At 36.2% G+C, this 14,530-nt stretch overlaps 1 protein-coding gene across 1 annotated transcript in view; it reads left to right on the top strand.

The window, feature by feature from the left end:
* MMP16 (matrix metallopeptidase 16) overlaps positions 1-11,020 on the top strand; it is a 382,552-nt gene extending 371,532 nt beyond the window's left edge. Inside the window, exons 9-10 of the mRNA XM_005689258.3 lie at positions 2,204-2,319; positions 8,521-11,020. Coding sequence (XP_005689315.1) covers positions 2,204-2,319; positions 8,521-8,855 — 451 coding nt within the window. The 3' untranslated portion in view covers positions 8,856-11,020. The remainder of the gene's footprint in view (positions 1-2,203; positions 2,320-8,520) is intronic.

The raw sequence follows: 14,530 nt of genomic DNA, 5'->3' as shown, positions 1-14,530 counted from the left end.
GGTTAGAATTCTGTGTATCATTCATTGTCCTCCAAGAATTCTCCTCTCAAATGGGGTCAATGACAACTCTTTTATGGGTTTATTGTGATTAAATAAATTTAATGCACAGAGCATTATATGCCTGCTCTAAAATAGGCAATATCACTGTGAACTCCCAATGGTTTCACTCCAGTTTTGTCAATCCTTTTGAATATATAGATACAAAATATTTGACTTTTAGAAATATATAAAATGAGTAATCCAAAGTAGAGATGTTCACAGTTTGTTCCTTAGATATCTAGCAGGTCTGTGAAAGTGGCCTAATGACCACCCTGTGCAGGGATGAGAGTCTGAGAGTTCTGACTCTTGGAAGCTTTGCTTTTATCTGCTTATCTGTCTACACACCATGGGCTTCCCCAATAGCTCAGACGGTAAAGCGTCTGCCTACAATGCTGGAGACCCAGGTTCGATTCCTGGGGTCAGGAAGATCCCCTGGAGAAGGAAATGGCTTTGCTTTTATCTGCTTATCTGTCTACACACCAAGGACTCTAGTCGAGACTTGCCCTAAAGTCTATATTCATATACCCATTGCCTCATCAACAACTCTACTTTGCTAACAGACATCTGAATTTAGCACACCTAAAATCAAACTCACAATTCCTCAAACCACCCTCATTTACCTTTCCCCGCTTCCTATCTCACTGAATGGCAATACTGTTCCTTCGGATGTTCAGGCCCCAAATTCTGGAGTCATGCTCAGCTTTGTTACCCCACATCCTGCATTCATTGCATCCGTCAGCACTCGGGGCTTTTCCTTCGAAGCAATCTCCCAACCCCGTGAATTATTCTCAGCTCTCCAGCATACGCTGTGGCTCCGGATTACTGAAATGACGTCACACCTGGTGTCCGTGCTTCTTTTCAGTCTGTTTCACTCACGGCTGCAGTGTGCTCCTTTCAGAAATGAGCCCCGTCTTAAAGCTCCTCTGCTGACAATCTACATTGGCTTTGCATCTCTTAGAGGAAAACCACAGGTTTCGCCAGAGCAGCAAGGGTCTATCTAATCAGAGATGCCTGTTACCACTCTGAGCCCATCTCCCCTTTGCTATGTCATTTCCAGTCACCCCAGTCTCACTGGACGCCCAAGCACTCCAGGCTTGTGCCTGCCACTCACTGGACGCCCAAGCACTCCAGGCTTGTGCCTGCCATGGGAACTTCCGATAACCAGTTACCCTATCTGGAAAACTACACATGTTGCTTCTTACTTCTTTCTGCAGTCCGCTCACAGTATCAGCTTATCAAAGAGGACCTCTCAAACTAGTGATTCTAAACGGCTGATACATATTCCTAGATAACTTGTTCTGCTTTATATTCTTAAATAGATCTTCCCAGCTCTTTTGATACTATGCATTTATTGATAAATTGTATGTTTTCCCCTGTAATCCCTGCTGCTGCTGCTGCTGCTGCTAAGTCGCTTCAGTCGTGTCCGACTCTGTGCGACCCCATAGACGGCAGCCCACCAGGCTCCCCCGTCCCTGGGATTCTCCAGGCAAGAACACTGGAGTGGGCTGCCATTTCCTTCTCCAATGCATGAAAGTGAAAAGTGAAAGAGAAGTCGCTCAGTCGTGTCTGACTCTTGGCGACCCCATGGACTGCAGCCCACCAGGCTCCTCCGTCCATGGGATTTTCCAGGCAAGAGTACTGGAGTGGGGTGCCACTGCCTTCTCCGCCTGTAATCCCTACATATCCTAAAATATAAGATAAGAACTGAGACATGTCTGTTGGGTTAAGGTTGTATCTCTAGCACCTACAATAATGCTAGAAACATAGTAGGTGTTCAATAAGTATTTGTTAAATAAATGAGTGGGTAAATGAATCAAAATTATGCTTATTTCAAAGGAAATATTTTGCTGTCTTAGTTTTAAAACTCATGAATATCTCTGATTTCTACACTGGTTGGTGATACCCTTTTGAATTGTAATGATGCTTAGCTAGTGTTTTAAAATTGGTTTTAGCAGACCATAAATATACAATAACATACCCATTTTTAACACAATCAGGAAAGGAAACAGTAATTTATGTCCACTGTCTTTGCATGAGTTGAATCAATTCTGTAACTCGTTAACAGGGATACAAGTAGTATACAGAAAGGATTTACTGGATGCTATTATGTGTCTACATAATTGCCTTTCCTGTGCATCTGTTCTCGTTTGTTTATCCTTTTCAGGTATTGGAGATATAGTGAAGAAATGAAAACCATGGATCCTGGCTATCCCAAACCAATCACAGTCTGGAAAGGTATCCCTGAATCTCCTCAGGGAGCCTTTGTTCACAAGGAGAATGGTATGCAGCACGTGCACTATGCATTTCATGAGCTCGCTGAGTAAATGAATAATTTATCCTGCTCGTTCACTGTGTTAAAAGATTAGAAAGTGCCATACCAGGGCTATATCATACTCATATAAACTTTCCTTCATAACTTTGTATTTAATATAATGTTCAAGGTGTTCTTTAGCCTCCACCTGTTTTAGTTTATTAAAAAAGCATTTTTAAAAACTGAAGAGTGTTAACACCTTTGAAGTAACCTCACCTATTTTCTGCTAAAATTCATGTAGAGATAATAATAACAGACATCTATGGGACAGGAAGTGATCACAAGAAATGCTTTAAATGTGGGTGGAGTCACAAAGACACCTAGTAATACAGCATGTTGAGGATTATAATTTTTCATGTGTACCTTTAGATAATTGAGACTCCTATATCTGTTTGTTGAGTTTGAACATTTCTCTCCTCATTCAGAGGTTAGTATGAATAAACCATAATAATAATTCAAAATAAAATTATTCATAATATTCCAGGAAAAGGAAAGTGACATGAAACTGAAATATAGAGGGGGAAAAAACATATCTCTCAAATGATTTATAATAGGAACAAGAAAAAAAATACATTATATGGGTACAAAATAGCATGAAAAGTCTATAACATATATGTAATGACAACCAAGTAAACATCACTTGCAAGAGCAAAATTAAATGCATCTAGGGGGAGGAGAAACCACAAAAATTTAAGGAAGAATCAGGGGGGTATAAAAAAAATCAATGCCATCCACTGAAAACAATAACTGACCATCAACAAATTGCCAGAGTATAAATAAGATTCACTCTGAATGCACGCTTGAAAGAACTGAGACTCAGGATGATACCAATCAGAAGAGTCAAACACAAACTGTGTTTTGATCCTCATTATATATAATTGATACCACATTCTGTGTAATGATATCCCACGAGTAAAACACTACAGGCAGAGGCTAAGTCAGAAGGAACCTTGAAGCCTGACTGTGGCACTGACTGGAACAGCAGTGTTTTGTGTATTCTGTTGGTTCGGAGAATCAAAGGACCAAGTTAAATATAGCCTGTCTGTGACAAAAGCAAAAATCCACAGGAGAGGACAAGTTGAGCTGAAACATGTCTGTCTAAGACAAAAAGGAAATCATTAAGAAAATAAAGGAAGTCACAATGCGATCACATTGGAGGCTGCAAAATCATATCAATAACATGGCAAAAAAATGCTTGACAAACTGTGCAAATGCAAAGGACAAAGAAGTGGAAAAATTCGAAAGATGATCACATGGAAGACAGAAAACTGAGCTCATGCCCCCGAATCATAGCTGTCACCAGGAACCTACTAGAGAAAGGAGACTTCTTGAGGTTAAAGAGGGTTGTTTCAGACCAGATAAAACTGACTCCAGCTAACATTTGCAAAATGCCTAGCACTGCTCTAGTCTGCTCTCAATAAAAGTCATCACACCCTAGACAGAAATACGTGCAAAGACCAAGATCTTACCAGTGATTAACTATAGCAAGTTTGATAATAGTTTCTAAAATTTCTTCCCTTTATTAATATTCTAAAATGAGTATAACTTTTATAATTAAGATAACTTTAATAATCATTTCAAAAGATTGAAAAAGTATGCATAATCTTAATTCCTAGCATATTAACTGTTTTTATTTTCCCTGTCTCTATGCACAAGACCACTGAAAACTAAGATTTGATACAGGTTTTCTGGAAATAAACCATAATTGTATAAAAATAACAAAGAAATATTCTTGCTGAATCTTACCCCATGGTTTTTCACATTCTTGTCCATCTGAAAATAATATTTGTTTAGGATAAATGGTTTCTTTACATTCAGAGTTTCATGTTTTCTTTCCACAGAGCAAAGAATAACTTTGTAAAATAGTGGCAAAAAAACCAAAGCATGTTGGAAAAAATCAGTGCTTCCAAATGACAAAAACTACAGATGAAACTTCAACACATCTGTGTCTTCTGTACCTTACCGAGTACAGCCCTTCTTTTAATATCCTTAAACTCTGAGCTCACTTTTAATCTTTTAGGAGTGCTTGTATATTCTCTTCGGTACACTCACCCTTGCACTCAAAATCTCATATTACAGGCATCAATTTATATGCCCATTTGTTATCACCTCTAGTGTAAATTCTTCAAAGGCAGTTGCACGGTAACCATTCAATAAATGTTGTTGAAATTAACTTGACCCCTTTTAGTACTCTACACATTCATCCCATAAAGTGAAGGAAATCTCTTATTTGTTTGAAACTCTTGTTCTGTAGGGTAGCAATATTAATCAGTCTGGAAGGTCCTAGTCTAGATAGTTTACCAATAGCAAATTCTCCAATTTAAATTCTCTACTCAGATCTCATGCTTGTGTTTTTAACCTCGAACTCAAATTTTACACAACTTCCTCCCTTATGTTTCTTATAGAAGAGAGCAAGCTCACATTATTGAGTAAGCACATTTTTATTTATATTTAGACTCGAAGTAATTCCCTATAAAGGTAACATGTACTTGACAGTCATAAAATCAGAGATGATACAGTAATGAGCTGTTTTCTCTAATTCTTCATCCTTCCACTAAGGTAGGAATTTCTTCCTAGGAATCATCTCCTCATCGTAGTTTTCAAAGAAAGGAAAAGGAAAAAAAAATCCCCCAAAGCTTAATCTTGAGCTATAGATTTTTGAAGTATATTTTCATATTAAGGTGGAATATGCTTTCCTATAATACCAATACCTATTGATATTAATTCTGCCACCTTGACCAGTGAAATGTGAATATGCGGTGCCGTTTACTGAGTTCCTACCATCAATCAGCTGTGCTACATAAATTTGTTATCTAACTTAATTGTCCAACACAAATACCTCCTTGCCTCCTTTATAATTACTTATAAATGAGAAAACCAACATCAGCTAGTTTAAGTACTTACTCGTGATCATGAAATTGATAATATATGTCTAAGGGTTGAAACTAGAACATTCTAGCTCAGTGAATTGCTCTAATACACTCTTTCCAAAGCGGAAAAGCTAAATCATCTTCTCCTATGTTTTATCATTAAGGTAATTGACAGTCTGCCATGTCAGGCTAAATTTTTCATTTTGTCATATTTGACGTACCTTAGACTTTCTCAGAATGTAGCTTCCTAAGCCATCAGCATCCCGATTTTCACCCGTAACTATTCTTAGTTTAACAATTTTCTTATTTTCCACTTTATTTTTAGCCCGCTCCTGAAAATAGCTACAGTAATCCAAAGGATATTTGACTTATGCAAAATATAGTGAAATTACTTCTTGCTTTTGACAGTGTTTTAAGCAGTGGCATGATTTTTTATCATATACTAAAATTATAGTGGATAATCACTGCAATTACCCACCTTCAAATCTCTAATTGCTGTCAAGCCCCACCTCCTAGGTATTCTATATTTTCTCCTTATAAAATGCAATTTTAAGTTTAATACAAAATTCTACTTTTAACACTGTTTCATTTTGTTTACTGATTACAGCTCCGCTTTTACCCTATTAAAAGTTTTGACTTGATTCTGTTGGTATATTACTTCTCTAACCCACTCTCACTCTCTGTTAAAAGCTGTCAGTGGGATTCAAGCAAACATTTTCACAAGATGCAGTTAATTTATTCACATTTATTAAACATTATCCTCTTACTAATAAATATATGAGTGGAAAACAGAGAGAGCTCATAGGTACTGCCATGCGATCATCTGCGAAGTTGTAACAAGACAGCTACGGTAGACAATCTCTCCTTACATTTTAGGATTAAGCAATAGAACAGTCACCAGTGAAAACCAATCAAATACAGGAGAACAAAAGGTCATCAAGTAATTCATTACAACCTCACTGACTTCTTTCTCAGAATTTCTCAAAAATGATAATTCAGGTAAGAATTCATCTCAAATTTCTACTCTTAGTAAGCATAATATCTACAAGATTATAACATCAAAGTTACTCACAAAAGAAGAAAAAAATGAGTACATAAATCTTCTTCAACCCACTGACATTTCTTAAAGGGTTTAGAAAAACCCAAATCATTGAATGAGATGAATTTTTCAGGGTCAAGGTTGGACAGATTTCTATTATTCTGCTGATGAGATTTCTTGTCTTTGATAAGTGTATTGAGCAAATTACAATTCTGCTGTACATGGAGTGTGTTAATACTGTAAAATTTGGCCTGCAGACCAAATGATACGTATGGAAATGCAAACTTCTGAATTTTCATATGACACCCAGTGGTTTTCATAGTAATTAGCTTTGACTAAAAGTGAAAGATAAGGACACTTTCAGCTGTTGGTTTCCGATCTACAAATATAAGAAGTTTGTTCACCTGTTTTGAATGTCTGTTTAATTCTAGATCGATTTATTCAACTATGATCATCGAAGGTACTGTTATTTGGCAGGCCCTCAACATTGCTTTATCTAGGTTGCTGAGTAATTACATTGGCTTTCATTAACATGATCAAATACCAGCTCCCTGCAGAAAATTTTAATCTACACACACCAGTTTTCACTTGGCAACTTGTTCTGATTACAAAACTGCCCTTCAAATCTAAGAGCAACAGCCAATTTTCATGGCATTGAACAGAATGATTTCTAGAGTGAAGTGACCTGAAGTGACGATCAATCCTAGCTGAAATTTTTTGAAGAGATGTCAGAGGTTTTTTGTTGTTATTGTTGTTATTATTTTAGGGGTGAGATCTATCACAACCTGTGATGTTGAACTAAGGAGTATTTGTGAAAAGACAGAAATCTCTAAGAGACCTAGTCTTAGAAAAGTTATTAAGATTCAGGCTCTAAAGCTAGACCAAAATTTAAATCCTTTTTCCAGCAGTGTTGGGCATATCATTTTATCTCTGAGCTTCAGTATCTTTGCCTGAAAAATATAGGTAGTTAATTCTACCTGACAGAGTGCGTGTGAGGATTAAAAGATGTCATTTACTAAGCTTTTACACAAAGATTCTTCCATAGTAAGTGCTCATTAATAGAAGAAAAAACTCTCATTAATGATTATTAATTCAGAAAGTAGGCATACTATTCAAAATTAGATAGCTCCCCAAAGTGTTAAGTAAAGATAACATTAAAACCTTTCTTTTTAGTTTGTTGAATTGTATCACAAAGCAAGAATTAAAGTGAAGTCACAAAGAAACTTGACATGAAGAAGCTATGAAAGAAAAACCTGGGCTTGTTTCCTGGAAAAACAAGAGAACAGTCCTAAGAAAATCACACGTAATTGTCATTTAACTGTCACAAGTTTACAAGTCTGTTATCTGCATCCATAATATTTTGGAACACAAATCATATGTGTTGCTAAGTTATCTGAGCCTTCTGCATACCACCACCTCCTCCTCCATGAAATATAGGTTAGCTGGAAGTATTAAAGACATAATTATAGATTTATTTACACTCTATTAACCCTTTACTCTAAAAGGATTGATAAAGGCTTTTGAAATTCTGTAAAGTATAGCTAGATGATAAAAATTTATCCTAGTCTATAATAAAGTTAAATAACAAGGACAAAAGGAGAGACAAAATGGGCATGATCTAGAGCTGAAAATGAGATTACTGCACAAAATACAATAAATATCTATTTAATTATTAAAATTCCTGGCAGACCAAGGATATCATCTCCAGTTTCATGATTTCTAATTTCTTAGGACTTCTTTCCCAAATGACAAAACAAACTTGTTTCTTAAGAGGAGTACAACTATTCCCAATCTTAAGATGATTAGAAATGTCCCTTGAACTATTTTACAGAGAAGCCTCCTTTTAATGTATTATGCAATGTCCTCAATAGCTGCATTAGGGCTAGCGGGGCTTCTGTTTATAAGGCTGTTTCAGTATCTTTTAATACAGGTTGGTACGCTCACACTAGTGTGTAATTCTGCACCAGCAATTCTATAAGCTAGCAGCAGTGTTGATGCGTATAGCATGGGCTTTTAACACTCTGTATAAACAGTATTTCTTTCTCCCTGTTGAGCCGTCAGTAAGCATTTGAGGGCCCAGTTTCTGGACCACAACAGCCAGATCCATATCAACGAACAGCTGAGTGGGAATAGGGTTTTCTTCCTATAAAAACTGAGTGGCCTTAACATACATCTTTTAAGTAGCCTATTTAATTAAATTTCTAGACATCTACTCTTTTACCAATAAGTGGTTCCTGTGTGTGTTGTTTTCCCCCCACCAGGCTTTACATATTTCTACAAAGGAAAGGAGTACTGGAAATTCAACAACCAGATACTCAAGGTAGAACCTGGATATCCCAGATCCATCCTCAAGGATTTTATGGGCTGTGATGGACCAACAGACAGAGAGAAAGAAGGACACAGCCCACCAGATGATGTAGACATTGTCATCAAACTGGACAATACAGCCAGCACTGTGAAAGCCATAGCTATTGTCATCCCCTGCATCTTGGCCTTATGCCTACTTGTCTTGGTTTATACTGTGCTCCAGTTCAAGAGGAAAGGAACGCCCCGCCACATACTGTACTGCAAACGCTCTATGCAAGAGTGGGTGTGATGGAGGGTTTTTCCCTTTCTTTCTTTTCTAGGAGTTTGTGGTAACTCGAGATTCAAGACAAGAGCTGTTATGCGGTTTCCTAGCTAGGAGCAGGCTTGTGGCAGCCTGATTGGGGCTGACCTTTCAAACCCAGAGGGTTGCTGGCCCTGCACATGAGTGGAGATGCACTCATGGGGAAGCTTCCACGATGCACAGTATCTGCTGTCCTTCAGTGCTTTGTCTTTCTTTGTCATTCAGTTCTAGGCCTTTCCTCTGCACGCTCAATGCCCAGTTAATTTTCAGGATTACCTAAAGAGGAAAAAGAAGAAAGGATTCTTCTTAAAGGTTTCTAATATTACGTTTTATTTTGTTTTCTGACGTCTGAGCCCATTTCTGGGGGGAGAAAAGCAAAATGGAAAACCCACAAATTTTTGCTTCATAGCAAGAAAAAAGAAAAGGCTAAACAAAAAAACCCACCATTAAACTTTCAGGAAAGTGTGAAGACCCAAAACAGCTTCGTCTCCAAAGAAGATAGCTCTCTGACTGCTCGGGAGAGTCTCCTATGCTTCATTCTTGTCAGGTGGGAGACCTGGAATACACATGCAGGACTTGAGACTGTTGGGACAGCCATTTTCCAACAAACAAGGGGCCAAGATATCTGCAATATAGTAACAGCCTTAATACTACATCCATTTTTCATTTTATACAGCTGTTCTCAGCTATGTCTTCAATGTTTCATCACATTTATATTCACAGCTACATTCAGATGGGACCTTTTGATTGTTTTGAAGTGTTTCCAAGCCCCTTCCTGCCACCTCACCCCGACATCATTGTGATAATCTCCCCAAGTTGTACTAGGCCATTGCCCCAGGCCTTCCATGGGTCTGTCAGGAATATTCATTATAAGGGGAGCAAGAAGCAGTCTGTCTTTAAAGTGGTTTAAAATGACAGTCATTTTCTAAGGGTATGTGACTCCAGTAATATAGTGGTGTAACCCTTTGAGAACTATCAAATCAGCTTTCAGAGTCTTAGGATCTGGTAAACTATAGAAGTGGGCAATGGTAAAAACAGGCATAGGTTCAAGGAGTTCAGGTTTTTAAAACAGATATCCTATAGCCCCATGTAATTTTAAGTGATTTACAGTACTACATAAATGCATTTATAACAAACAGAAATGATGTTACTTGCCAAACATTTTCTGGCAAATAAAAAGGTATTTTATTAAATATCTTGTAAGAGTGAAATTTTATTTGAACGACTGATTATAACAGCCTGTCTTTTTTGTTGTCGTTGTCTTTGTTGTTAGACACACTGAATTTCTGTTTTAAAATCCATTGCATGAAAAATCAGTTTTGCCATGGAACATGCCGTTAGCATTGCCATCTTACAAATGAATTAAAACGATGACTCTGAGATTGCATGAATATACTCCAGTGTATTAGCTGTTGCATGTTAACCATAGTTCTCAAAGGGTTCGTGTGGCTTCTGGCATTTAGCCATCCATTTGATCGCTGACAGAGCCAAGAGACCACCAAAGCATCTCATTGTTGAGTGTAACCTGTCCTCTAACAGCAGTATTGTCATTCTCATGTGACCTGCAGAGCAGGTTTGTATCAATATTTTTTTCCTAGAGAAAAGTCAGCAACTGACAGACCTCGTAATTGATTTTTTTAGGAGCTGCTTCTTGCAGTGAAAGGCTTTACAGCCACTGGGCTGTGAACTTATTAGAGATGGTCAGAAGGAATGCACCCCATGAGTCAGACATTGGCTTTGTGTGAAAGCCAGCTTTTGAGGGGATTAGCTTTTGAAACAATGAACAGCTTGCCTTGAACTTGATTACTGATCTGTTGACTGTCATTAACAACAACTTAAACATTATCTTCTGTGAAAATTTTCCTTGAAGAGTCCTGTTCTGTGTCTTTGCCCTTTGACCTTTAACTTGCACAAACTGAGGGAAACTTGGTGTTGCTTCTCCATTGGAGGGTTAATTGACCTCTAAAAACCTGATAAGCATGAGCTGTTTCCTTAGAGAGAAAAGGTGCGTTGATAGTAGATCGGCAGATGGACACTTTGCTCTTTACATGCACACTTTAAAAATCCCCTAAAGATAGAAGTGACTTTTAATTTTCCTTTAACATAATTTCAAGTCTAAATTCATCATTTTAGTACAAATATAAAACTATGGGGTTAAAAAAAAAAAAACAAAAACCTCAAACTACTTGAATGGCCAGTGTGGCTTTTATATAAAGCAGGAATTTTATACTAGTGAAAATTTCTTACTCATTTACTAATGATACACATTTCCAGATGATTTTAATGAGTGTAGGTATATATTCTTATTTGGAAATGGATAGTTTGGCTGCCTTGAATTTGTATTTATACTCAACAGAGCATGAAAATTAGAATGCCTTTCAGTTAAACTACATGTTTATAATTTGGTTGGGGAAAATGTTTTGTAATCATGGATGGCATGTCGCAAAGCCTTGCAGACTGTTATTTCTTACAACCTATACGTAAAATGAGACTATGAAAAAAGAATAAAGAAAGAAGAATTGCTAATGGCTTTACAGCAAAACATTAGGCAACAGCAGACTGTATTTTGAGACGATTCTAATGGAGATTATGTATGTGAGGGACAGGGAAGCAAGGGGAGAGAACCAGCTTGAGCCCTGTGGCTTTGCTTCAGTGCTTCCATTCTAGAGGGTGCTGGTGTCATAGAGTCAGTCACTGTTACTGAGCTTGGAGGAAGGACCATATACATAAGCTCATTTATATGATATTTGCTTGTGGGCGGGTTTAATATTTTTCAGACCTTGATGCCAAGAAAAAAAAAATAACTGGAAATTGTATTTTGCTAAAGACTGAAATGAGGAACTATGTCATTTGAGGACATATGTAAATCATTGAGGAATTCCATCAACCTGCATTGAAAATTGATTTTTTTTTTTTTCTCTAAAATGAGAAAGAAACTAAAGAAGCAATCTTTGGCCTCTTTACTCATTTGTCACAATATCCTGATTCATCGTAAGACTATAAATATATAAGGGCTAGAAAATAACCATAGCATTAAGAAGAGAAAGACTCTATCATTATGCTTGCATTCTGGAAACATCATGGAAAAGTGTTGGGTCATTTTTTTTTCAATATGAAATGAGATTTATGTGATAAGAAAAGGCATATATAACTAATCTCTTTGTTAGAACTTTGAATTTTCAGGTTGTGAGATTACAAGAGATAAGAAAACTTTAAGTACAGCATAATCACAAACATTGGGATTCTATTTGCTTATTGTACACCAGGCACTTTGTATGGTTGCTAACTCCTCTTTCACTTAGGGTTTGGGGAAAATGTCAATCCTAATGGAACAGTGGAGGGAAGAGGGAGTAATTGGTCTAGCCAATTCAAAACCAATTTGGTCTAATTCAAAACCAATGTGAATAATAAGAACAGTTTAGTATCAATAGAGTTATACACCCAGCAAATATTTTTCACCATTCTATCACTGATAATATAGAAATTTCAGACCTAGGGTTTCCTAAGTTGAAATGGAAACACATTCACAATCGCAAAAAATAATTCTCCTTCTGTTTCATTATTTCTCATACTTTAATATAAATACAAATGTAAACAAAGTAATTTTTTTACATAAATTAACTATAGAGTTTATAATTTTAGCCAAATATTATTTTTCTATATATTATTACCTGGGCTGAATGAAATATTAAAATAGCCAATCAGTCTGTATTCTCTATAGAGCAGTAAATCCACATCAGACATGTGGAGGAGGTTGTGAATTTAACTGTTGACCTGTTTTAGAACAAAGTTATCTTTGACATGGCACCAGAATGGGTGATTATGGATGCTCTTTACAATCACAAAGATAATATGGATAAGTTAGAGACCATCATATGGTACTAGCAAAGACAAATTCTGTTATAAATCAGAGGGCAAGGCTTTTCTGAGTCAGATTGTAATAAATTACTAAGTAATACTTTACAAAATAATTACTAAGTAATAAAGGATAGAGACTGATTTACTGAAACGAGAGAATTTTACTTCTAATATTCAAATTGCTTTTCATCTTTTTCTATTGGCATATAATTTGTCATATGTGATATACTTGTTTTATTTACTTTCTATGGGTGATTTAAAGACACAGTGTGGTGATGAGAACATTGCCCAACTTCACTGACAATCCCAATACCTGGGTGATGTGTATATACTGGACCCTAGGGATAGTAGTAGAATGCTTTCCACCTCTACATATAGGCTGGTATCTCTAGTATGCTACAAATACACATCCATGCTTTGTGGATCTTATAGTAGAATATGTAATGTGTTCATATTGACTAAACTTAATGTGCTACCTGAAAAGAAATCGATATTATAATCAAATAGACAAAATAATCTTTTAACACAAAAGTCATGAAAATAATCTTTTTTTTTAAGTTTTGGAATTACTTCCAGAAACTAATAAAGCAGTGATTTGTGATAGTATTGAATCTGTGAGACTGTAACCTATACTGAGAAAACCTCGTAGCTGGTGGTGAAATCTTTTTCAGCAAACATAGCAGAGAACTCATGTAACTTTTGATTCTCTCAAGAACACATTCCAAAATATCAGAGGTTAAACCAGAACATACTATCTAAACCAAAACTGTTGAGTTCAGATGAGCCATTACAAATAGCTGTGAGTCCAGTCTTATGATATCACAAAAGATTTCATGTCAAAAGAATCTAACCATTACATTGCATCTCATACACCTTCATGATTGATTTATTTATGATGTGATTTATGATCACGGTTTATAACTGCCAGAGCATATGTGTCTATGTTACCGAGTCTATGTTGCCTAGTAGAGAACCATAGCTTCATCAGAGAAGTTATAATTAAAAAGTTATAGCTTCCTAAAAAGAAGAAAAACTTCATAATAAAGAATGCAGCAACCAGGCATTGCACCGCACTATAAATTTGAATGCTAAATGTTAAATTTCTTAATATAGAAGTGAAAGAAGAGGAAAAATGAGTTTTTGTAAAATATACCAAACATCCTATCGCATTCTTTAGTACAACTGGAAATTTTACTTTAGCCAGTGTAAAAATAGTAGAACCATGCAACTTCAAGCTCTTCGCAGAAGTGATAAGCATGTGATATATCAATGTATATAATTAGACATTGGTTATTAGCTGTTACCCTGCATAAACACATCTGGTACTCATGCATTGCCTTCTAGGCTAAAAATGTCAATGTTAAATGTTCAGTAAACTCAATTGGAAAGATCTATATAATATTAGAATTTCCTAAGAAAAGCCATGTCCCTAGGATAGCAATTTACCTCAATAATCAGATAACACAAAACACTTGGCACAGTAGCAAAGAAGTTGCCTTAGTGTTCTAGTCTCATCTAATTGTAAGCTTTGTCTTTCACGTCCGACTCAAATCATTTCTCATTTGTTTCCTTTGGTGTAATTTTGAAATGATTCTGATATATTTCAGGTTAAATTAGTAACACCCAGTTGCAAATATCTCTTCCAACATTTTATACGTCTATCTACTTTGAAATTTAAACCAATAGTATATAAAGCCTAAGAATGAACATTGATTTGACAAATTCAGAGAAATGGAGTGTAAAACAGATGTGATATTGCAAAATTTCTGTCAATTTTCTGGTATAATACTGAAGTATCAGCCTTC

The sequence above is a fragment of the Capra hircus genome, chromosome 14 (assembly GCF_001704415.2).
Source record: "Capra hircus breed San Clemente chromosome 14, ASM170441v1, whole genome shotgun sequence".
Taxonomy (NCBI): Eukaryota; Metazoa; Chordata; class Mammalia; order Artiodactyla; family Bovidae; genus Capra; species Capra hircus.
The sequence above is the reverse complement of the archived record's forward strand: the minus strand, read 5'-3'. Positions and strand labels throughout refer to the sequence as shown.